The 26,735-nt window shown below is 41.1% G+C and overlaps 1 protein-coding gene across 21 annotated transcripts in view; it reads left to right on the top strand.

The window, feature by feature from the left end:
* DOCK9 (dedicator of cytokinesis 9) overlaps positions 1–26,735 on the top strand; it is a 98,097-nt gene continuing 71,362 nt past the window's right edge. For 8 of the 21 annotated variants that reach the window (XM_083610325.1, XM_083610322.1, XM_083610323.1 and 5 more), the window contains exon 1: positions 1–513. In XM_083610325.1, the coding sequence (XP_083466451.1) occupies positions 379–513 (135 nt within the window). In that variant the 5' untranslated portion in view covers positions 1–378. Of the gene's footprint in view, positions 514–14,721; positions 15,231–26,735 lie in introns of those variants that run through there. The other 13 variants (XM_083610318.1, XM_083610316.1, XM_083610328.1 and 10 more) reach the window with 3 other exon arrangements.

Genomic DNA, 26,735 nt, shown 5'->3' with positions numbered 1-26,735 from the left:
AGCCGGGCCACGCCCCTCCGGCGGCGCCCGCGCCAATCAGCTCAAGCGAACCCGCCTCCGCTTCGCTCTCTTCACCCTCGACCGCCCACCCTCTCCCGCGTGCCAGTGTTTGGGGGCTGGCGCGAGCGGGCGCCGTTGGTGTGTGTGTGTGCGCGCGTCGCCCGGAGGGAGGGGCCGCCTGACAGGAGCGGAGCCGCCGCGAGCCAAGACCAGCTGCGACACTGACTGGCCGGCCGGCAGCTCGCTCTCTCGCTCGCGCGGCGTTGTTCAGGGGATGGTGGGGGCGGCGACGGCGACGGGACGCCGCCTGAGGAGCCTCCAGGCAGCGCCCTGAGAGGGCCGGGGATTCCGCCAGGGCCGCCGGGAGGAGCGAGGGCCATGGCAACGATGCCCTTCCAGCCGGCGCTGGGGCCCCCGGAGACTCGCAAGTTCACGCGGGCGCTGAGCAAGCCCGGCACGGCCGCCGAGTTGCGGCAGAGCGTCTCTGAGGTGGTGAGAGGCTCCGTCCTTGTGGTGAGTTGACGGCGACGCGGGTGGGAAACGCGCACACCTGACAGGGATATCCACTTCGCGCCCACTTCTTGCCCCGCCATTACTTCTCTCATGGGGGGGGGGGTGGCGACGTTGAACCTGGCGCCCTGTTCCTTCCTCCCTTCTCTTCCCCCCACCCTCGGATGGACCTGGCCGAGATGGACACGCCTCCTGGGGCACTTCATCCTCCTCGCCATCTCCCCACCTGGCCTGACAACCCCCCCCAATCCTCCGTCTCCTCTCGGAAGCCTCACTCGCTCCGCATCCCTCCCCCCCGTGGGGGTTTCCTCCTCTTCCAAGTCAGGGCGTATCCAGGGGCCGGATCCTGGCCTCGTTTCCTCGGGAAGGAAACCCTTTCCCTAAAAAAAAGGGGGAAACTGTGCTTCCCTCCCAGGAAAGCGTGCGTGAAGGCGCAGCCCAAGGCAGAAGAAGCAAAAAGAGGAGAGGACGCCTTGGGGAGATTTCTCTCTTTCCCCCCCCTCTTTCTCTCTCCCCTCTTGCCTCTCTTTTCTCTCCTAATCCGCATGTCGGAATTTGCATGGCTCAGCTTAACCTAATCAGCTGGGGGGAAAGGAGCGCTTGGGTGGGTGGAGAGAAGGGGGACGCAGCCTGCTTCCGGCCGGCCTTTCCTCCTTTCGTTTTCCATTCCAACCTGCGTATATAATACTTAGACCCCATTTCCCGTCGCTCAAACCCTTCTGTTTCCCGTTCCTTGCATCGGGATGCTGAGCGCACAGGAACGGGAAGGAGAGGGTGGTCCTTTCTAGCTGCGGCGTCTGTCTCCAGACGTGCGCTTCTCCCTCTCTCTCACCCCCCCCTTTCTTTCTCTCCCTGCGAAAACTTCCGTCCATTCACATTGAGTCCCGCCCTTGCTTCCTTCCCCGCGATATCTATGAATGAATGAGTGGCTGGAAAACTTTGGAGGGGGATTTCATATTGCCTGCCCGCACACGAATAAAGGCAGGGAAACATTTATGGGTAATCCGCAGATTTGTTCAGTCCCACCCCACATCAGATCACAAAACCCAACACTCAAAGTTGTGGCTGTACATTCATACACTGATATCTGGGTGAATGTTTGATTTAATGTTTAAATAGTTTTACCCATCCCCAGATTTATGTTTGAAAGTCTGGACCGCATTCTTGTTACTGCCACTGTCCTCAGTTCTATGATTTTTTGTGATCTGCTGTCTCTTGGTGTCTTATTTGGAATGGCAAGTGGAGCACATTCATTGTGTTTCTATTTGTGTTTAGTTTGGCAGCTTAATTGTTGCTTCCCTGACTCCTTTTACACTGGGTATAATACTGTAGCTATATGGTAAGCTAAACTGAAGATTCACAGCAAGGATAGAATTTATTTCAAGCAAAATATGTGTTATAAAATCTTTCATAATCTACACAGAATAGAATTTATATTTTGGCAGCCTTTATTTTAATTCCTACTGCATTATTATTCACCTTGAATTTGTTGCAAGGTTTTAGTGTGATGATATTATTATTCTAAGACATTTGCTATTAACAATAACTTGGTATAGTCATTCACAATTAATTGTCTTAAGAATTTGATGCTGCTATCTAATCCTGTTTCTACCTTTTGACAGGACTGGCACTTAAACATATTTTTAGTATCCTAGAATTTTTCAGATAGTTCTTGGCCATGGATGTGTTTATTAATTTATAAGAACAAAGTGCTGTACAGTAAAACAAAAGTTAGACCAGTCTTGCCTGCAAATAGGTAAAAAGAGGGAGAAAGGGAGCTTTAGCATTTCATTCAGTGATGTATATTCACTTTGCTAAGGCACTTGAATTTGTGATGAGGATTGGTATGTATCACATGACTATCGTGCTGATAGGGGAAACTTTTTGTGCACGTCAATTGCTTGATTGTCATAATCATGTTACTTTTATTGTCACAAGCAGAAATGCCATTGCATTACCATAATTAGAAGATTGTTGTAGCTGGCAGAGTTTCAGATTCTAAAAACCTGTTCACTACATCTGCAATGTGCTGTGGAAAACATGGCCACCATGAGCTGGACATACGTCAAGAAATGTTTTTAAATTCTTGCTCTCAGCATTGTTGACTACTTCATTCTCAGTGACTTGAAGGTTCTTCTGACATACTAACTTGTTCTCCAGTTTATCAGAAATAAAATGTGATTAAACAAAGAAACATAAAGGTATGAAAATGTACAGCCTTTGGAAACTGCTGAAGCTAGATTCTATCTGGTTACAAGCTGTTCCATCACCACATAACTCTTAGCTGTTAAAGGCTGAACCATAAGTAGTGTAATGGTCAGGTTTTAAAGGAATTGCTTTACTATGCAATGCAATATGACAGACCACTGCTTCACAGATCTCTTAGCTGTCTTTCTACCTTCTCTCCCCTCCATGTAAATTTCATTGTATATTTTTCATTTGTACTGTCAAAACTGTATAGTGCATTTTCTTTACTATGTGAGGTATTCCTCCCTCTGTGCTATTCTATATATTTCTTAGAGTTGATGTTGCTTAATATGTTGAAAATACTATGGATGTGTTGGCAAATAATACCACATCTAGTTAATATGTTCTAAAATCTTGCTGTTCTGGGCTTGAGTTCTTCTGTTTATTGTATATTACTGGCTACCATAGTGAAATTGTTTCCCAGCAGAGGTACTAGTCAAGTTGGATCTGGGAAATATCCTCTGTGTTAGAAAATACTCTTTTTTTCCATGCTGGTGCCCACCTAATCTAGTTGAAGCCTGGTGAAAAAATTAAATCACTGTCACTCAATCTAGTTCTACTAAAGTCTTCAGTTTGCTTTTTTGGAAACATTCAAATCATTTATTTCACATCTGTTTTTGATCTTCCTTGGATATAGTGCTATCATCTGGATCCTTGTTATCATCTTTTGTCTCTCATGTTTGTACATATTTGTTCTGCTTGGTCAGTTGGCAAAGTATTGCCTACTGAAGAATAATCGGTTCCCCTGATTTTGGTTGCAATACTGGTAGTATCTTCTTGTCTGTCTTCCTCAAGGTCCTTGAAAAATGACAGGTATAACAAACCCTTCCTAATCAAGGCCCTTAAGAAGAATCTTAACAGTGCATAGGTTCAGAAATAACAAACTATTAACAGAAACATGAGAGCTGGCACGAAACTCTGGCTTGCACAACTATATTCCCCTGTATATTGGAGGGGAGGATATTTATAGTTTCTGCCATCATTAGGAACCAACAGTGGTTTGTAAAGGTACCCCTGCCCGCTCGGGCCAGTCTTGCCAGACTCTAGGGTTGTGCACTCATCTCACTCTATAGGCCGGGAGCCAGCGCTGTCCGCAGACACTTCCAGGTCACGTGGCCAGCGTGACAAGCTGCATCTGGCGAGCCAGCGCAGCACACGGAACGCCGTTTACCTTCCTGCTGGAAAGCGGTCCCTATTTATCTACTTGCACCCGGAGGTGCTTTCGAACTGCTAGGTTGGCAGGCGCTGGGACCGAACGACGGGAGCGCACCCCGCCCTTGTTTCTTCTTACAAACACTGTAAACAGTGGTTTTTGCAGATCAGATTTTTGTTTTTTTTACAATCCAGGATATCAAATCTAGATCTCATCCTGAGTCATGGTTTGTTATACCTGAACTGCATCAGTGAATTAAGTGAATTCCTTTATTAGACCACTTTGAAGCTTTGGGTCTGTGGTGATGCTTCATTCCAGGGTTTCCTAACCTAACAGCATTATATCACCAGGTGCTCAATGGGGCCTTGGGGAAACCTGAAGCACTATGCTGAGAGCCCTGGAAGTGTTTTCTTGCAATAAGGTCATACATATATGATAATGAGCACTATATTAGTGAGGGAAAGCTCTTTGCTTTCAGTTACGATTTGTTCTGGTCTCTTATCCATTCACTAACATTATTTTAGTTATTGGTTCATACTAATACTTCCTCTCACCTCTGTCTTCCAAAGCTGCTCCTATTACAGTACTACTACTACTACTACTAACACCACTACTACTAAATGTAGATTCCATTCTTGCTCCTGAAGGGCCCAGGGCGGCAAACAACAGAGTAGTTAAACAATACAATTAAAAGTTTTCAGAAAATCAGGGGGGAGGAATTAAAGTCATAAACCCTCACATCTATTGATCTGAGTCACTCATGTTTTCTTTATCTTGCATTGGGCAACCTCCAGCGCACTGGCCTAATTGGGCCCAGTAAGTTCCCTGTTTGCTGCTTTTGCTAAACAGTGCTCACTGGCCCCATACCTGTTGCAAAGCAACATTTGCAGGCATTGTCAATCAGTCCTGTTCCTTTGCAAGTACCAACAATCAGCAAATTGTCAGTGCTTACAGTGGTGGAGGAAGGCTCTCGGGCACCTGGGGCGGTGTGTCCAGGGGCCGCGTGCAGCGGCCATAGGGACGAAACAGGGCACCCAGTGCCCATAGGGATGGGCACACAGCGGGGCCTCAGCCACCCTACAGCTGGGGGGGAGGAAGTGGGCGGACAGCAGAGAGCCTGCGGGCTCCGAGACGTGTGGCTCGTGCATCCCGCAGGCCCCACGGTGACAGGTGCCACCCGCCATTTTGTCACCCCCCATCAGGATGACACCGGGGCGGACCACACTCTCTACACCCCCCTCCGTACACCCGTGCTTGCCTGACAGCCTGTCTTCAAAGTCCATATGCTTATATTAACCAATAATAACCTCATTGAAAAAAACTTTGTGAACTGGTAGAGGCATTCATTATGGAACTTTAGTGATTCCATAGTTTTAAGGGGACTTGCTTTTTAAACATTCAGTCATTATAAACCCCAAAAACTTTGTTGTGAAGATAAGATGGTTTATCCTATCAATATGACATTTGACATGGGAATTTACTTTCATTAGTAGGTTAATTTGAGCAAATTGCAGAAAAATTCTATAAAAATTGTTGAGTTACAGCAGTTTTAGAAAGTTTGCTTTTTAAAACTATAGGTGCTTCAAATGTTAAGTGTTTTTCTGGTCATCAAATACATCATATATGCATTTAAATTTTCATTTTTGTTTCTTAGATTATATAAGATAATCAGAGAGATTGTGGGAGTCTGCCCTTCAGTGGAAATGCATTGTGTATTTCTAAAACTATCAAGTTTCTAAGACCCCATTTTAAATGGGAAACAATGCATGTCAGGAATTCTGTGGGTGCAAAGAAGTGAAGGAAGTCCTGGCAAATGCAGCACATGCCTGATTTGGCAGATGGAGTTGCCAGGGTAGAGCTGCATCCTAGCTGCCATCAAATCAAGCAGAAGGTGGGGATAGTGGCATCTAGAGATGTGAATGCCTGAAAAAAGAGGGGGGAAATGAAGGACTCCCCCAATTTTCCTATCATTCCCCATTTGTTTTTGAAAAGCAGTGGCCCACCAGATGCTTAGACAAAACTTGCATAGGAAGGTACCCAGCACTGAGTCAGACCATTGGTTTGTCTAACTCAGTATTGTCTACACTGACAGGCAGTGGTTTCCAGGATTTCAGACAGGGTTATCTTCTGCCCCTACCTGAAGATGCCAGGGATTGAACCTGGGACTTTCTGTATGCAAAACTGACTTTTTACCGATGGATAGGGGCTTGGCCGGCCACTTGACGGATCTGATCAACCCCACAGACTGTTGGCTTGCCACTTTGGCTATAAAAAGTAAACATGTACTTCAGTCTGTCATAATGATCACTTAGAAATTCATCTCCTTTTGCTCACACTTACCCTTGGTCTTTCAGCCCAATCCTTTTATCCTCTTGTTTGGAGTTTTTGGGGCATCGCTTGCTGAAATTTGTGGTATGTCAAATTTTAACATATGCTTTGAAATGCTAAACCATTAATTCTGACAATCAACCTCTGGCAAAATTTATTTTAAGTTGAGCGCAATCTTTAACCAAAAGTTAAACCAGCAGAGTACCTAATCATAATTAAAGTATTCTCCTTGTAGATATGCTCTGCTTGAAAAATCTAAATATTTAATAATATTAAAATAGAACCATCCTGTGAGAGAGCCTAGTCCTGTGCAGTTTAATTCATAAATATTGGGTTCACCACCTCTTATTTCTTTTGTGTATCACTAAATAATAATTTGCCCCACTGCCTGTTTGCCTCCAGTCTTGTGTCCTTTTCTTCATCCTTGGTCTATCATCTTTATTCTCTCTCCTTTGTATATAGGTGGAATCTAGGCACTTATAAAAAACATTGTGAAAAATGCTATTTTTTAATGTTTTGAAAAACATTGAATTTGCCATAACTCACCATTGCCATCTGGTGTCCCATTTGTATAATGCACTTTACAGCACACTTAAAACGTTTTATTTGCAGCTGTATAGCTGAGTCCTTAGTATGACTTTTTACTAATGCCTTTCTCTAACTCATATGAAATAATGTAGGGGAAGAAGGGGAGAGTCATTATTTCCCTCACCTGGAAATACGAAGATTGGAAGTGTAAAGCCTAAGATATGAGGATACAATATGTGGGATCAGAGAACATGTTTATTGCTTATTAGAACAACTTGTCTCTTAAATGAAAGGCACCCATTCTAGAGGAAGTATGTAGCTGCAAAAGTTCAAATTATAAGACATATATTTAAAATTATTGTTTTTGTTTTTTAAGTACACACTTAAAATATGCTTTGAGAGCCAGAGCTATGATAGACCCTAATCTATTTGTGTTCATACATATTTTTTTTCTTTTGAATTCCAGAGGATTATTCTGTAATCTAGGAGCGGCAGGATAAAATGCCATTATAATCCTGGGGCTGTCAGTTTGGTTCATGAGATTTATCACTAGCTACTTTACCTCAGTGAATCTCCTGTGAATACTCTTTGAATTTTTGCAGCCCATGTGCAGTGATGAGAATTTAACAAAATGGAACTATTTGAACATATATTTCATTCAAAAATTGTTTTAGTTTATGGACATATCTAAGATCCTTCTCTTAATCAGACTCCTGATTCAATTCTATGGCTCAGGCCAGACAATACAAAAAATGATTTGGTGCTATGGGAATTAACCTTATGCTCACATGTGCCTTCCTTGCTTCAATAAATTGCTTTGTGGTTTGATCAAACCACAGTTTCCTATGCCTAGAGAGGTTTGCCATGTGCCAACCTATTGTCGTTTTGGCACCAAGCAGAGACTGAGCTTTTTAGATACGGTTTTAATCGTGGTGTTTTATGCTGTTCTTATGTTTTATGCTTTGGGGGGGGGCACTTTTTGTAAATTGTTCCAGGAATACAATTGAATGGCAATATAAACAGACTTATTGATTGTGCTTGCCCTATAAACCACAATTGGAATCAGCTCCATGTACGTGGATTGAGTAGATAAACTCTAACTTTTCTGTAGTGTTAACTTGTAAAATGTTTTGGAAATGGATTAAGAATTAGCAAAATTGTTGGATTATTTATACATATATACACACACAATTTAACCTAATCCTTATAGAGAGCACCCATCACTGGAATATATGAACTGATAGCATGGCTAAGTGAGATTTGAAGTTAGGCTTGAAATTTTTGATGATTAAGTCCCCCATCAGATTTTATTTGAAAATTCTGTAAGATCTATGTCTGTTTTTCAGCCACTGCAGGGCTATTCTGCTTCAAGTCCTTTACCTGTAGATTCACTAAACATTTTTTCAGTATACCTTGGTGCCCACTTAACTGGTAAAATTTGATGAGGAATTCTGCATTCCTTATTCCAGTAGAAACTTGTTGAACATTTTTTTTCAGAAGTTGTTTGGTTTTACCTACAGTTTAATGCCTTTCGGCAAGATCAGCAGCAGAAAAAATTGAGAGAGCATGCCTGCAAATTTGAATTCCACCCTACTGACTTAAACCAGTTACACATCGTTTGTCTTGTCATTAGTTGAGGATTAATTAGAGCTCATGAAAATTCACAGAATACTAAGTAGGAATTTGAGCTTTAAGAAGCATGTTTCTCTTCTTCCCTCAAATCTTTTGGTGGTAAAAAGGTACTCCTCTCACTCACCAAATGATCCTTAGAGGAGAAGGCACTGCGTCCTCAAGAGCCCCATTGGCCACTCCAGCCCCCTTCTCCCAGTCCAAGATTGAACGGAAACTAGTGATGGGCTGCTTATTTCCTTTAAGCTTCTAGTCCTGGTTGATTGAGGGCTAGTGCCTGCCCAGTAGTTAATAGGAATTCCTGTCAACTTGAGAGCAGTGTCCAGGCTTGTATGTCCAGGCTTCACAGAGTAGTAAATTTAGAGTTAAATGTATTCATTGGTATCTATCCTTGACACATCTATGTTGCCATCTAACTCTAGAACATAGATTGGTTGCAATAGACAAAAATATATGGCTGCTTTCATCTACACATTGCAATTTACCAAGTCCCTAAAATACTCTTAACTTTTATCTAAATTGAAATATGCTTTATATGAATAATGTACATCTTCTCACGAGAAGACTCCCTGGAAAAGACCCTGATGTTGGGAAAGATTGAGGGCACAAGGAGAAGGGCACGACAGGACGAGATGGTTGGACAGTGTTCTCGAAGCTACCAGCATGAGTTTGACCAAACTGCGGGAGGCAGTTGAAGACAGGAGTGCCTGGCGTGCTCTGGTCCATGGGATCACGAAGAGTCAGACACGACTAAACAACAACAACCTCTTTACTATTAGCTCATTTTAATTAACCTCAAGATTTCCCCAACCATTGAAATTTGGGGCAACAGTGTACTTTATAATGAGAGAAAAGGAACAATATCCTTAAATGAAAGATTTATAATTAATTTGCACTTGAACATTTTAGTAGCTGAAGCACTGATGATTTATTTTGTATTGTGTGAATTCACTTCCATGTTCCTGACCAATACAGGTTGTTGATTTTTAACATACTGTGTTTTTAATATAGTGCTGAGAAAGTGCACCATTGGACTAAGCAACAGTGAATTCACTGTAATGTTTTGAAGTAACATTCATAGAATAGTACTGCACATGACTTTAAATGTATGTACTCCAACCACTAGATGGAGTAATATGAAAGCATTTTAAATAAGATGCATCATACTTCAAAAAACTATATTTGAAGACTTAAATTGTATTCTTTTGGGTTTTATATGAAATATTTGTTTATCACCAGTGAGAAACATATTTTTCAAGTCATATCTGTAACATTTTTAAGCTTGTGCATAATAAACCAAAATATTTCTAGTAGAAGGTAGTATTCAAATCAAGAAGCAGCTTGTTGTTGTTTAGTCCTGTCCGACTCTTTGTGACCCCATGGCCAGAGCACGCCAGGCACTCCTGTCTTCAACTGCCTCCTGCAGTTTGGTCAAACTCATGCTGGTAGCTTCGAGAACACTATCCAACCATCTCATCCTCTGTCGTCCCCTTCTCCTTGTGCCCTCCATCTTTCCCAACATCAGGGTCTTTTCCAGGGAGTCTTCTCTTCTCATGAGGTGGCCAAAGTATTGGAGCCTCAGCTTCAGGATCTGTCCTTCCAGTGAGCACCCAGGGCCGATTTCCTTAAGAATAGATAGGTTTGATCTTCTTGCAGTCCATGGGACTCTCAAGAGTCTCCTCCAGCACCAGAATTCAAAAGCATCAATTCTTCGGCGATCAGCCTTCTTTATGGTCCAGCTCTCACTTCCATACATCACTACTGGGAAAACCATAGCTTTAACTATACGGACCTTTGTCGGCAAGGTGGTGTCTCTGCTTTTTAAGATGCTGTCTAGGTTTGTCATCGCTTTTTCTTGGAATCCAAGAAAGTAAAATCTCTCACTGTCTCCATTTTTCGCCCTTCCTATTTGCCAGGAGGTGATGGGACCAGTGGCCATGATCTTCGTTTTTTTGATGTTGAGCTTCAGACCATATTTTGCGCTCTCTTCTTTGCACCCTCATTAAAAGGTTCTTTAAATCCTCCTCACTTTCTGCCATCAAGGTTGTGTCATCTGCATATCTGAGGTTGTTGATATTTCTTCCGGCGATCTTAATTCCGGCTTGGGATTGATCCAGCCCATCCTTTTGCATGATGAATTCTGCATATAAGTTAAATAAGCAGGGAGACAATATACAGCCTTGTCATACTCCTTTCCCAATTTTGAACCAATCAGTTCTTCCATATCCAGTTCTAACTGTAGCTTCTTGCCCACACCAAGATTTCTCAGGAGACAGATGAGATGATCAGGCACTCCCGTTTCTTTAAGAAGTTGCCATAGTTTGCTGTGGTCAACACAATCAAATGCTTTTGTGTCAATGAAGCAGAAGTAGATGTTTTTCTGGAACTCTCTAGCTTTCTCCATAATCCAGTCCATGTTTGCAATTCGGTTTCTGGTTCCTCTGCCCCTTCGAAATCCAGCTTGCACTTCTGGGAGTTCTCGGTCCACATACTGCTTAAGCCTGCCTTGTAGAATTTTAAGCATAACCTTTCTAGCGTGTGAAATGAGTGCAATTGTGAGGTAGTTGGAGCATTCTTTGGCACTGCCCTTCTTTGGGATTGTGATGAAGACTGATTTTCTGCAATCCTTTGGCCACTGCTGAGTTTTCCAAACTTGTTGGCATATTGAGTGTCGCACCTTAACAGCATCATCTTTTAAAATTTTAAATACCATATTTTTTGCTCTATAAGACTCACTTTTTCCCTCCTAAAAAGCAAGGGGAAATGTGTGTGCGTCTTATGGAGCGAACGCAGGCTGCGCAGCTATCCCAGAAGCCAGAACAGCAAGAGGGATCGCTGCTTTCACTGTGCAGCGATCCCTCTTGCTGTTCTGGCTTCTGAGATTCAGAATATTCTTTTTCTTGTTTTCCTCCTCCAAAAACTAGGTGCGTCTTGTGGTCTGGTGCGTCTTATAGAGCGAAAAATACGGTAGTTCAGCTGGAATATCATCACTTCCACTGGCCTTGTTATTGGCAGTGCTTTCTAAGGCCCATTTGACTTCACTCTCCAGGATGTCTGGCTCAAGGTCAGCAACCACACTTACCTTTGCTTTAAAATAAACTCTCTAACAGCATAGCTTATACACTATAGAATAAAAATGCTTATCCTTGATCTTATGCACTCCTTGATCTTATGTACAAAAAAATTAAGATCAACTGAGTATAAGCAGTTGTCTCTAGTGCTTACTCTAAAGGCTGGAAAAAATATTTCCAATTTCTAGGCTCTTATCAAGCATTGTAAGAAGAAACGCCTGCTTGGAGTGGCTGTAATAATTAATAGACAGAGAAGGGAATACAAACTGATGTTCTGGGTAGGGTTGCACTTGCTCTGAACGAACAGGTTTGTTGTTTGGGAGTGCTGCAGTCTCCATCTCTCTCACTTGAGGCTCAAGTAGCCTCAGAGGCTAGGAGTGCCTTTGATCAGCTATGGCTGGTATGCCAACTACAGTCATACCTTGGGATAAATACGCTTCAGGTTGACCTATTTCGGGTTGCGCTCTGCGGCGACCTGGAAGTAACGGAGTGTGTTATTTCCGGGTTTCGCTGCTCGCGCATGCGCAGATGGTCAAAATGACGTCACACCCATGTGCGGAAGCGGCGAAACGCAACTCGCACACGCGCAGATGCGTTGTCGCGTCTTACGTTCTGTTCAGGATGTGAACGGGGCTCCCGAACGGATGCCGTTCGCATCCTGAGGTACCACTGTATAGCTGTTCTTGGACAGGGATAGCTTGACCACAGTGATTTATCTATCTATGTATTGGTAACCTCTAACAGAGACTCCCCCATCACAAAAGCTCAATTATTAGGCAGGAATGTGAGGAATTCTGCAGTCCTTAAGGTATTTGGGCCCAAGTTGTCAAGGGTATTGTAAATTAATACAAGAAACTTGAACTTTGCCAAGTAGGTAAATAGATGAAGTCTAAGGATTGGATAGTTAAGTTCAGTCGAAGGCAACTATGGAGTGCGGCACTCATCTCACTTCAGGCTGAGGGAGCCAATGTTTGTCCACAGACAGTTTTCCAAGTCATGTGGCCAGCATGACTAGGCTGCTTCTAGGGCAACGGGACACTGTGATGAGTGCCAGAGCACACAGAAACGCCGCTTACCTTCCTGCTGCAGCAATACCTATTTATCTACTTGCACTGGTATGCTTCCGAACTGCTAGGTTGACGGGCTGGGACAGAGCAACAGGAGCTCACCCTGTTGTGTGGATTTGAACTGCCGACCTTCTAATTGGCAAGTTCAAGAAGCTCAATGGTTTAGACCACAGTGCCACCCGCTCCCCTTACTTTGCCAAGTAACACAGCCGCAGCCAGTGCAGACTTTTAGGCACCAGAGTTATGTGTTGGTGGTAGTCTGTCCACTGGCATGGTGTGGGGGGGCCATTGCCCTAGGTGCACAACAGAGAGGGGTGCCTGAACCCCGCAGAGATCCTCGGTGTGCAGCTGGGTGAGTGCGGAGAGTGAAGACCACCCTCTGTGCCTCACGCCTGCCCACGGTCTTAACCCTCTATTTAACCCAGCCCTCATTCCCACGAGCAGTTGGTCTGCACCTGGCAACTCCACTCCTGGGTCAAACTGCTGCCCCTCTCGGCTAGGTGACACCGAGTGAGGATGCTTCCAAGCAGCATTCTTGCAGCCCGGGCTGGGTGCAGTGGCCTCCCAGCACATCATTAACGGGTAGAAGTCAATAGCTGTTTCACCAATTTTAATGCATATGCTAACAAATTTTAAAAGGCTCTCTCAAAGACAAAACAAAGAAATTGGGGACAGGAAGCTAGAAAATGATACTGCATGGGCCAGGTACCAAAAAATAAGCACAGATGCAACATACATGAATATAAGAAACAGGAAATATCTTTTTCAAAAAAAAATGGTGTTTTTTTTATTAAAGATTTTCATAATACAAGCAGAGCAAGTGGAATACCAAGTTCTCTCCTAAAGGCAATTCTCAGCCCCACAAGCTACAGAAGGTAGCAGCCCATCCCAGCTCTCACCTGGGATCCCTCCTTTTCCTTCCTGCCTCTCATTTGGGGGAACCAACATAACCCTGTCTCCAACCCTGGAAACAGAAAAAATATCTGTTTTGATATCAGGGAGGGGAACCTCAGGCCCAGAGGCTGAATGTGGCCCTCCAAACCTCTCTCTGGTCCTCAGAGCTCTCCCCAGGACAGTTCTCTCTTCCCAAGGCCATAGCCCTCATCAACCCTTATTGTACAGTGGTAACTCCGGTTACGAACTTAATTCATTCTGGAGGTCCATTCTTAACCCGAAACCGTTCTTAATCTGAGGTGCGCTTTCGCTAATGGGGCCTCCCGCTGCTGGCACGCGACTTCTGCAATAATATTTTAAATTTAAATTCAGACTTCAATTCTGATATTAAACATATGGGATTGGATTCGGCTAACTGGTCTTGCTAGCAGAAGCCCTCATAATAATGTACGCTAGTGCAGTGTTTCTTCCCCATCCCTCTCCCTGCTACGCCCTGTTGGCTTGGGGGTTTTGGTAGAAGCCTGAAAACAGTGCATGGGAAGAGTAGAGTGAAGATTGCTCCATTACACAAGTAGCAATGTGCGCTAACAGAATGTTTGTTTCAGCATGATGATGAATTCCTCCCATAGGGTGGTATTCAATTAAGTTTTAATTAGAGTAGATCCATTGAACTTAATGGCACTAATGTGGACATGCTCATTTGTATAAATGGGTCTTAGTTGAACACACCTCATAGTCTTGTTGTCTGTATTCACTGTGAATTACTTTCAAATACAGTTTTATTCAGAAGTGTTAAATATGTTTGTTCCATTCGGAGTGGACATAGGATTGCAAGTTTACAGCACATTCCTATACTTGTCTACCTTAAGTCACATGGAATTCAGTAGGGCTTATGACCAGAAAATAGAGTTTAGTATATATTTTTTGTTTGTGTGTGTCCCCAGTTAAAATAACAAGGTGTGTCCTCTTTGTTTGGACAAGGGGAAAAACCAAAAACGACAGAACAAAATCTTATGCTCCCTAGTGGTTTTCTACTTACAGTACAAGCGTATAATAAAGTGATTTGAAATAGGCTTGCACATTAATATGTGTTAAAGTGTTTCCATAGCAGCAGTAGGTGGGACAATTCTCCTGAATTTTGATTTTTATGAAAGGGATATGGTTCCCTGTCAGTTCCACCACCCAATGCAGTACTCCCCCACCCTGCAATATTTAGGTCAAGCAAAGAAACGTTGAATTTGAAGCTAAGCATTCTGGGCTAGCCTTTTCTTGCAGCAGATGAGAATTCTTTGTGCCTGACAGTAGAAGCTGCAGCAGCATCTTTGCTTTAATAAGATTTGAGGATATTTGACAAATGGAATTGAGGCAATTTCTTTAACAATATTATGTTTCAGTCTATTGTATTAATAGCATTTGAGAGAGCATTCTCTTTGAGAGAGGGTTATATTGTGAGGTGTGGCTCTTGCTGAAACCACAGGATTTTTAGCACTCAGCTAAGCAAGCTTACAATACGGTCACTGATGGTATTTAATCTGAATAGCTACTAGCTGGACTTGGTAAAGAAGACTGTGCTTGTGAAGCAAAGGAATTAGTCTCTGAAGAGATCATTTAGCAAGAAATGCAAGCTGAATTGTTTCTGGAATGGGTTGCACTACTAGCGTGATTTTATTTAAAGGCATTCGTACAGTTATTGAGAGAAACTGTTCATATATTTGCAAACATCAAGGAGAAAACAATGCTCTGGAATATGCAGCAAATAGTTTGACAAAAGAAGATTCTGGACTATTGAGCCATTCATTACTGGTAAACGTTCACTTGTTTCATTAAGATTTTTTAAACTGACTTAATATCATTATGATGTTTTTTTAATATCTGGTGTTTCAGAAATGGTCCAACAACTACGGAACACAATGCTGTTGAGTCTTTGTTGGCACTATAAATGCTATTTGGAATAGAATTTTAATACTGCTCTTATTTTGTGGAAAGCAACATATCTTGCATAGATATGCTTATTCATAATTATAGGAAGCTCTTTGTTGTTGTACAAATGTCCAAATCATACATTTGGATATATTGGTATTACTAAACCATGATTGGGGTAGATGGGAAAGTTATTTCTCTTTCTTCTACAATATATGTGGTTGATTGAAAGGATGAACTGAATGCACAGAAGACAAAAATAAGACATAGCCTCTAAGGCAGGTTTTTATTTCTTATAGCCAGGTGTTTTGTAGGTAAGTGTTAATAACGAGGGCTGCTTAGGAAATAGGCATCACTCATTTACTGATGCTTCTTGGCATAACAGTGCATGAACTAGTACTTGGTGGTGGTGGCTGGTAGGTACCACTCGCCTAACTATACACTGTAAAAGCTCATTTGAATAGTTTTTGGAATTACCTAAGGCTGATTCTTGTTCCTTTGTGTTTAGCACGGCTGTTTTGGGAATATGCAATCCTTTACAAGTCCCATTGAACACAATATGGATTGTACTTTTATGTTTTGTTGTAGATAACAGGAGACAGTAATTTCATTAGTTTTTGTGGAATTGATCTGTGTCTAACATTTTCTAATAAAATCAGAAATGTTGAAGAGAAAATGATATAGTGCAGTGGTTCCCAGTTAGCTATGCACTGCGGATCCCCTGTTTTTAAAAGCCAAGCCATGGACCCCCCTACTTTTGAAAATTTAGGTGACTCTATGGTAGTTTTTTTGTGTGAATGGTTCCATGGACCCCCTGGGTGGGTTACTGATACAGTGCAAGCAATTTTATTGAAGAAAGAAGTTCTGAAAATTAGATAGCTAATGATCCTGAATCATATAACCATCCAGTGTCAAAAGAAAATCTAGATATAGAATCATCTTAATTCACCTTTTTAAAATAGCATTGTGCTTATATTAAAGTAGCTAGATGCCTGCAGACTTGTGGAGGTAAGTGTCAATCCTAGGTCTGACACATTGATATTTTATGGAAGGTGTGTTCATTTGAATATGCTTAAGCAAAAAACCAAAAATCTCATTGCCTTAATTAGGAAGACACTTTGGTTTGAAAAGGCTGTATAAGGAGAACTAGGTTACACTACTGAATTTCTTTAATCTTTACCACATCAGTGGATGTAATTTCTCCTTGAAAAGTTCGAAAGGAAATACTGGCTAGAAAAAGTTGCATATTTAGACATGAAGGTTATTGGGTGCTGTTCTGAGGACACTGAAAAATTCCAAATTATCTCTTAAATGTAAGCAAATATAAAATTTGCCTAGGAGCAGATCAGAAGACTGAATCATGACTTTGTCCTAAAAGAAACTCCTTACTCTTCCTCTATGCTCTTGGGAATACATTACCAGGATGAATATTGAAGCTAGTTTCTAATATAAATTTACACTCAGTAGTCTTGTGCCTTCTCCCAGACTACTCCATTCCATTTTATTTTGCCCTCTCCTCGTTTTCTATGTCTCTCTCTTTTAAGCAGACACTCTGTGACTAGTGAGCCTGCTCATTCCTAACTTACCTGTTTTGGGAATATACTTCGTTCAAGGCACTATAGTATGCCCTGCCTTGTATGATGCAGAAGATAGGTGTGTGGCGTTTGGCTTTCTCAATAAAAGCACATAGATTATATACTTGTTAGGGTCTGTGGTAATCAACTTCACTTTGTGTGACTAGGTGACAGGTCAAAATGTTTTTATTTCAGCAGACTCCCCTAATATTTTGTGTTGTGAAGGAATAGAATGCCTGGCAATTTGGATTATGCAGATTTATATGTGCCGTGTGTGGAGTTGGTGGTGATTGGAACAGCATTTAGTGCCGGAGTGTATTTAATATTCAAGTGCATGCACGTCAGCATTCTGGGCTATTTTATTTTTGAAAAATGTGAATTATTCTGGATCATTTTGTTTCAGCGTATGATGCATCTTTGAGGATAGCATTACCTAGAAGAGATTTTGTTGCAAGGCCTCCAATCATTTCCCCAGTTACTGGGAAAGAACCACCCACTTGCTGATGGAAATAATAATTGGTTTAAAACAGCCTCCTGCAGCCTGGTTCTCTCCAAATGTTGTTGGATGTGACTCCCAGCAAACCTGGCCAGCATGGCCAATGCTCGTGAATGGTGAGAATTGTAGCCCAGCAACCTCTGGAGGGCAAACGGTTGGGGAAGCCTTTAAACAAGTGAGTTTTGACATAATTTCTGACAGTGGCCTGGCTACAGGTTCCTGGGACTTTGCAAACATGTAGGCTGCTGTGAGAGAGGCACTCACTGCTGCTTTTCTCTTCGATTATCATCAAGCTCTCTCATCCCTAAGCACATGCTGTAATCAAGAGCTTGTTTGTGTTGTCCTGATAAACAATAGTTTGGCTTATTGTGATTTGCCAACCAGGCCAAGATATGTGATTATGCATAAAATAAATTGGTAGAAGTAATACCTGTGGTTGGTTGAAAAACATATGCTTGGTTATCCTGTTTACAATTGAAAATGCCACTGTCATTGTGATTTAAAAAACAGTTTATGGCTAAACTAGTTTGGTTACAAATAATAGGTTTTTTATAGAGATTTTAATAACCAGATATGAACAAAGTTTCTGTTAAGTACAATAATACACATGTTTCTATATTTTAGTTTTGTTAATGCTAATCACATGTCACCCAGTACAATGCCTCAGTGTTTATAAGCAGAGACTAGTGAAAATTTATTTTTTATATTCTGTACCTTCTGTATCCATTCTCTATTTACACAGTAGTAACACACACTGCGAATGCCACCCATTCATAACACTTATTCACACACAGTCTTAACAGCTGAATATCCATTGTAGTAACGGTCCATGTTCCTTTTCTGTAGCCCTTCTCATCAAGTGTAGCATCTGTTTTTAGTAGGGCCGTGCACCAGATTTGGCTTCTGCCTCAGTCTCTTTTTAAAAAAAAATCATATTTATTAGAGGTTTAAAAATTACAGAAAAAAGAAGAAAGAAAAGATGAAAAGTTAAACAAAACAAATCAATACCTTACAATACATAGGAAAACAAAAAACAATACAGCAAAACAAAAAGAAAAACAAAAACAATTAAAAGCACATCCAATATTTCCATATCTTTGTCTTTCATTTACTTGTTTCATCGACCTCCTCACACCTCCCTTTTTTGTATTCTAATTCAATTAGCTATTTCAGCAAATCCTTTCCATCTTTCTCAATTTTTGTTCTATAATTTATCTTGACACAATCTAACCTTAAATTTTCCACTTTGGCCCATTAACAATCTATTTTTACTTAATTCTTTATAACATTTCTGCTAAAGCCTTCCAGCATCCTTCTAACATTCATTAATTTTGCAATATTTCTGTAAATAAACTTTAAATTTTTTCCAGTCTTCTTCCACCGACTCTTCTCCCTGGTCTCGGATTCTGCCAGTCATTTCCGCCAGTTCCATGTAGTCCATCAACTTCATCTGCCATTCTTCCCAGCTTCTGCCTCAGTCTCAGGCAAATCAGATCAGAAGGATTTGGGCCTCAGTCAAAGTGAGTTGAGACAGCCACAGACTGCTTAAGTTGGGTTGGATGGCCCAAAGGATCTGGGGCTATTATGGGGTAGGGCATCAGGCAGGAAGAAGAGGCATGCATTGGGTTTCCCATGAAGAGGCGGGGTCCTACCAGATGCATTGCTGGTTGTGTCTTCCCAGGAGAATTGAATTCAGTGTGAAATACTTCTGAGTTGAATTGTACAGGGTTGCACTCTCAGACTGCAACATTATGCTTTCACACTTGTTTGGAAGTAAGATGACAGCTGCACAAAGATGATTTCTAGTGGGGTAGGGTTGAAATGATGAAAGCTTCAAGGAGATGTGAATGGGTGAAAGAGCAGGGAAACCAACCAGGCAATTCATATCAGGCAAAGACATCCTCACTCCCTCTTCACCCTCTGGTGTGGACAGACAGCAGAAGATGTGGAAACACATCAAAGCAGAGGATCTGTAAAACAACATGCAAATTTGAATTTAAACAGTGTGGTAATGTGAACACAGCATTGGACCTACTGGTTTGGGAAAATTGTCACCCAGATTCCAATATTCTATCTTGGACAAAATGTTGGAACATATGCTGGCTGTTCAACTCCAAACAGTGTTGGAGGATGCAGAATCTGGATTCTGGCCTGGTTTTAGGATAGATGCAGTATTGGTTACCTTGGTGAATGACTCACACTGGGGAAATGGATACAGGAAATGCAAGCCAGTTGATTTTCTTGAACTTCTCAGCAGTTTTCAATACCACTGCCCATAGAACCTTTTGGAGTACTTGTCGTTCAGCATGAGAGGCATGTTGTGATGGTGTTTCTGGTCCTTTGTGGATTATTCTTCTCAGGCAGTGCTGAAGAGTGACTTCTGTCCCCACAATGACAATTGACTTAATGACCGTTTCAAGGTTCTGTTCTATCACTCATGCTTTTTAACATCTCCATGCAAACATTGGGAGAAGTCATCCAGAGATTTGGACTGAAGTGCCATCAGTATGTTGTAGTAGATTATATTTGTGGTGGTGTCCAAGTCATATCAGAGTAAACCTATTGAAATTAATGGACTCGACTAACTTTTTAAATTTAATTTCAGTGGTCATACTCGTGAGTATGACTAACCCTATGTGTTTTATATGTTAGTTTGATTTTGAGAGCCACCTTGTGTTGCTTTTTTTCTAATATTTGGGGTATAAATCCACTAAATAAGTTACTTATTGGCATCCCATTATCTCCTGAACATTTCTTTTTTTTCCCAGTAGGTTGTCACTTCTTTAATTCTGCTTACTCTTCTGTCTTTTGTTTTGCAGTTTTTATCAACTGATTATTAATAATGTTTTATGTTTCTGTGTTTAATTTATTTTAGCTGCCTTCATTGGTTCAAAGCTTTAACTGGAGAGTTGGAATATAAGTACTTTAATTGTATAATCCTTCAGCTTTCTATTTAAGGCTAAACATTGTTTCTAAGTCACTATGTTTGCTTTTCTTATAAATCAACATTGACAATAGTGTTAGGCTGTCAGATCTCCTTTATCTACAAAATGATGCTATTCATTCCAATAATCCTTATATAGAAATATGACATCACATTTTATCTTGAACTCTTTTCTGCACCTTACTGTGGCTTATTGTTGTTAAAATAATCAGTGATAAATTTAACCCATTTCTGTGACTAAATACATTCATTTGTCTTTTAAACGTCAAACATAAATTCACTAGCATACATTTTAGATAATGTTTAATGTTACATCTGTGTTTTATCATGATGAGATCCACTTCATGTGTAGGTTTATGCAGAGCTCTGCAGAGGAAGCATCAGGCTGTTGTCCAGATCTTAATCCCTAATGATTGGGCTTTTTTAAACAAATGGAAATTCTGACAGTTTGTGCAGATACATGTTTATACAAAGAAGTGGCTGACAGCCAAATGTTAAACCCATCAGTAATATCAGAATCTCCTCAGTGTGGTACGTAGGTCATCGATTTATAACTGAAAAATGGCTATCTTTACTAGCAAAGTAGCTGTAAATTTCATGACTGCAAAAGGGAAGCCAAGCCTCGCTATCCCCAAATACAGATCAGCTTGTTTCTGTCAGATAGTTTTGGCAGCTATACAGGTGAAAGGTGAAAGGGAACCCACATGGGTAGAGGGATTATCAAATAGTTTTTGTTTTACAGTTTTCCAGATCAGTGGTACTCTGTGAAAACACCTTTTAAAACAAGCTAGAAAGCAAGATCAGGAGAATGTGGTAGATTGCGTTGTTCATCAGTACCATCATCACTAAGATGTGCAGCAAGTGTCCCCTTCTTTCTGTTTCCACACATGCATACACATGTGCCACATTCCACAAGGTAAACAGAATAGCAGTGGAAGTACTGTTTGAGAGAAAGTACTATATTGGTAGCATCGCTAAATATATTTAAATGGGCAATAAATATATTAACATCTATTTATTGCCTATTTAACTTCACTCTAGAAAGAGAATATATTATTTTTAACTTTCAGCTTCCTCCAAGTGCTGAATGCTGGAACAGTTAGGTGCAGAAAATGAGGTTCTGGTCTCAAATACCTGGGCCACCTGACTTATTGCAGCACCAAGCTAAGCAGGGCTATCTACATTTCAAAAACTGATGCTAGGCTGCAACAGGGGTGAGTCCTTGAAGCTTTGCTCTCAGGTTGTGTCCAGAAAACTATCACTGGTTCATTAACTTATGGGGTGAACCAAGGCTGAGAGTTAGAAGACCTGTTGACAAGGCCTAGGCTAATAGCGCTGCTGAACCAGTATGAAACCATTCCTATATCAGCTTCAGTAGAGGACCATTGACTAATCTGGGGTGAAGGAGCGGTGAAGTTGTCTAAGGTATATGACCCTGAATAAGAAGAAAATGAATGGGTGTGAGAGGGAGGAGAGAGCAAGCAGTGGTAGGGTTATCTGTGACATCCTTCTTCCTGTTGAATGAATTCTGCTTCTGAAGTGAGAACTTCAAGGTATGGAGGATATGAAGTAAACTCATAATTTTCCATATCGGAAACTAAAATGTCAACACAATCCCTATTCCTAGTAACATATGTCAAATGTTTATTGAATACATAATTTGTTCAGACTGTGGCAGAAATCCGCCCAATATTCATGGGAGAATGTGGTATGATCTTTTAGAGCAGTCAAATGAAACTTTATTACATAGCATGACAAAGGTCTGTAATTTTATCAGGACAAGTTAGCGTATATGTTGTTTACTGGGTTGGGGAACAGTAGAAGCTATTGGTAATTGCGGCTCTGCAGGTGGGCACACAGTTGCAGAGCCATCACCAGAACTCTCCTGACCTGACCTCCACCTTGGCCTTCCCCATCCTGATGAGTGCGACACCCCACCACAAGCCACTACTGCATCCTACTGTAATCTTGTGGCTGCCCTGAACCTTTTGTGATATGCATATATTGCCCACATCCTCTTTAAAACTTGACCACACTGTTTCCTCTCCCCGCAGTAGCCACAATACTTTACTCTGCAAAATATTGTAGAAAGAGACATATTTGGGTGGCTCAGTTCAGTAATATCAGTGCAGAGGTGCCACATCAAAGGTTCAGACAATTTTCTTTGCATGCTCCTGAGAAAAGTTGGCTATTTCATAATCAACAGCAGTGTTAACTTTGACTTGAGTTAGTAATTAATTTCATGGTTTAAGTTAATAATTTTGAAAATCTACTGAAATGACAATACTGAACTGTAAGATTTGCTAGCTTTATTTCATGGGAAAATTGCTTTCTGTTCCTAACACTGAAAGGGATCCGCCTTCTCTTCTCCCACACTCTTTTTCTCCCCCTCCCAAGGGGTTGGCCTTCATATGTCATGCATTCCCACCCTAACTTGTCTCAGACTGCTGCAGAGTAGCACAAATACTTGGTTTTCTTTCTAGCTTGAGGGTGGAAGAAGCTTTCATTTCCTTGAGATCACTGGTATGCTGCTGTTGGAAGAGAAAATTGCTGAATTCTACAATTGTGTTAAGCCATTTGGTTAAGAATGCTGGCAAGAACAAATAGTAAAAATATGAAAAAGGAACTGGTTATAGAATCTCCACAAAAGTGCCCAAACGCAGCAAGTTCTGAGGCAGAAGTGGACAGTCCAGTTGAAGTTTCGGTAAGGTGATCCCCCCCCCCTCTCTCTCTCTGTGTGTGTGTGTGTGTGTGTGTGTGTGTGTGTGTGTAAAAGGGAGAGAGGCTATGCAGAAACATTTCTATTTAGAAATCCTTGAAGGCTTGTAAAGTTTCTTAATTTTCTTTGTGATAAACAATTGCATCTTCTACTGTTCACTGTTCTGTTGCAATCTGCTGGTGTGACTTTCAGTGACTAATTTCTATATGAAACATTTGGTCTCTCTTTATAGTTGGTAAAAACACTTTCTAATTTCTTTTCTAAACGGCTGCCTAATATTAAATTAATATAAGCAATCTAAAGTGGAAACTCTTAATCCTTTGATATTTTAAATAATATGATGAAGCAAATGTTCTGCTGTCCCCAGTTTAATTTTCAATGTAGGGTGCATTTAAAATACTTGAGTGTTTGAAATGTACAGTACAGATATTGTTGCCTTTGTTATCTTGCTGTACACTTCTTAAGGGAAACATTTTTTGTATGTGCAGACTGAGAATTCTAGTCCTCTTGTTTAGCTTGATTATATTCAGGGGTGCGGGAACAAGGCATGCAATGCACTTCTGAGGAATCATTGAAAATATTATGCTTTTTGTGACTGATGAGCTTCTATGTTCCACAGGCGACCTGTATAGTTGTACAAGTTGCACAAGAAGTTTCTGGTTGCGTACTCTTTTTGTAAAATCTGCATTAATTTTTATATGTATTGTTTTCATTTGTTTTGGGGGGTTTTTTGGGGGGGAATGAAAATGTTATGTCTTAATAGCTCATGAGTTGTGACACCAAAGGAAGTATGGTTGGACCTTATTGTGTGCAAGGTCCACCAACACACTGCACTCAGATAATTAGTTCTTTCAGCTGTTTGGCAAGACATTAACTAGAACATTGTGTTAAAACAAAACAGCTGCAAGTCAGCAATGGTTCCAATTGGCAGGCACTCTTCATTAGACCTAGGTGTATTGTTTGTTAATATATAAATGGCTAATATCTACTAGACAATTTTCAAACATGCATGTTCTCCATGGAGAAATAAAATAAACATGGCAAATGTTTTGCCAGAAAGAGATGCATTTTAAGGAGAAGGCAATGAGCAGCGTGCTAGATTCCTGCTTGCTTCTGTTTTGAATATCCTTCCTGTAAAATCCTTGTGGATTTTGTATTTGGATGCATTGTACTTTCCTAAGTATTTGGGAAGGGCAGTGGGGGATGGAAAAGGAGACATGTTATGCCTTAATAGCTCATGAGTGGACCCCAAAGGAAGTGCACACTGCTAACAAAATTGAATGGAGAAGTGAGCCACATCCCTTGTTTTGAGAAACTAGTAATCAGTGGGTGTATATTCTAAATAACATCCAGGTTTTCATCAGAGATATTCTAAGCAAGTTTTCTTTCTCTCAGCCCTTCTTTTGCAATGCTTCTTTATTTAGACACATTGCATTTTCACCCTTATGTTATAAACAAATTAAATGTTAAAAGTGAAGTTATTCTGCATGCTGGTTATTGAAATTATTTTGTACATTTCAAATGAGTTAAAGGGGGAGATGAAACATTCATAACTTCATATTTGTTGTGTAACATTGAAGTGGGAACTATGTGGAGAGATCTGCATATTATGCACATATTATGCACATATTATGCTTGTGCATTTAGTTCACAGGGAAGATGCCAATTACGGTTGTAAAAAGAAGGGCTTTCTGTTTCCCACCTAGGGAAACAAGCATGGCTTGTTGCCTTTCACATGTAATTTCAGAATGTTTTGTAACGGTTAAAGGTAGATCAAAAATGAAACCGTATCGCAAGGTGGATTTCTGTTAACCATAGAATAATATCCTTGTTCAACATAATAGTAAGCTGTTGCTTCACGCTATGTACATAAGTTAGAATGAACCCAAGCAAAGCCTTGGGACTATCCTGTCCTCATGTGACTGGGTGAACCAAAAATTGTTGTTTAAAACACACTCACACAATTTTTGGGTGAACCAAAAATTGTTGTTTAAAACACACTCACACAATTTCTAAACAAACCAACTTCAGAACATGGGTTCATTGTGCATGTAGTGCTAAACTATAAACAGTAACATGAAAAGTCAGTCCATTATGGTTGACATAAAAAAATAAATGTGAGTTTAAGGTGGAAAGTTGAGTACTGTAGTGTTATTTCTTTGTGTATTTTCTTAGAAAAATCATAGGGCAGAATTCAACTCATTGGACCTGCTAGCAAAAGCCCACACAACTACTTATACTTAAATCCTACCAAATGAAAGTAAGCTTGATAAGGACAAGTCATGTACGGAAATACTGCGTTTTCTCCTACCTCTTTGTCATTCATGCTTTTCATAAAGGGAGAGAGGAATGCTCCAGATACTTTGCTCATAGCTTACCATGTTTTTGCAGTAGGGTGGGGAAGTCATGGTGGTGAGGCAGAAGACTGGTCTTTAATTGTGTAACTAAGGGGAATGTATATGCTGCTTTCCTACATCTTGCTTCCCTCTCTCCTTTCTTCAAGTTCCACAGCTCCTTTACCAGATCACCTTCTTGCTGTAATCCATGTTAGAGTAAAAGGTAAAGGTAAAGGACCCCTGACAGTTATGTCCAGTTGGAATGACTCTGGGGTTGCGGCGTTTATCTCACTTTACTGGCTGAGAGAGCCGACGTTTGTCCGCAGACAGTTTTTCCGGGTCATGTGGCCAGCATGACTAAGCCGCTTCTGGCGAAACCAGAGCAGCGCACAGAAATGCAGTTTACCTTCCCGCCGGAGTGGTACCTATTGATCTACTTGCACTTTTATGTGTTTTCAAACTGCTAGGTTGGCAGAAGCTGGGACTGAACAACGGTCTGTGGTTTAGATCACAGCGCCACCCACGCCCCTACCCACCCGCATCCCATGTTAGAGCAGTAATGCTAAAATGCTTTTACCACATTGGACACACAATTATTTTTACCAGTACCCTTTTGAGTCCTTAATTATATAACTTCTCTTGTATGGTTTGTACAAAACAAAGTAGTGAGGAAGGAGCAGAAATGCAGACTCTACTGAGACCTTTCTGACTTAACTTCACATGAATGGGTCTCAGATTCCAAATTCAGGCACATGTATACAGAGTAGGATTGTAAAGATGAGGACAGAAGGAAATGAAATATAGAAAAATACAAATGGTGGTGATCACAAATGGTGATCATTACCTTGTTAATAACGGCCATTCACAAAAGTAGTTGATAATACAGAAATTACGGCATTGATAAGCCAATTAGCACGTGCAGTGTGGAAAAAATACCAATTGTGGTGATTCAGATGTAGTCTGAATGTAGTATGTCAGATGTAGTATGCGTCTGAATACCAGTTAATAGAAACTGTAGAAGGGCAGAGTATGTCTGAGCTCAGGTCATGCTTGCAGGTTTCCCATATGCATCTGGTTGGCTACTGCAAGAACAGGATGCTAAACTAGATAGGTCACTGGCTTTTCTTATGTTCTTGTGATAGTACAAGTGCTGAACTGCAGCCTTACAGACCCAGAGGGAATGTAGCTCTCCAGGCAGGGGGGTGGGAGTTGCCCCACACCTGCTGCATGGTTCATTACTTTTCAGCAGGCCCTTTTCTTGTGCTACAAATACCTCTGTTCATTACTTACCCCAAAAGGTCACAAGATGTAGTTCTGAA

This window comes from Podarcis filfolensis (assembly GCF_964270895.1).
Source record: "Podarcis filfolensis genome assembly, chromosome: 4".
NCBI lineage: Eukaryota > Metazoa > Chordata > Lepidosauria > Squamata > Lacertidae > Podarcis > Podarcis filfolensis.
The sequence above is the reverse complement of the archived record's forward strand: the minus strand, read 5'-3'. Positions and strand labels throughout refer to the sequence as shown.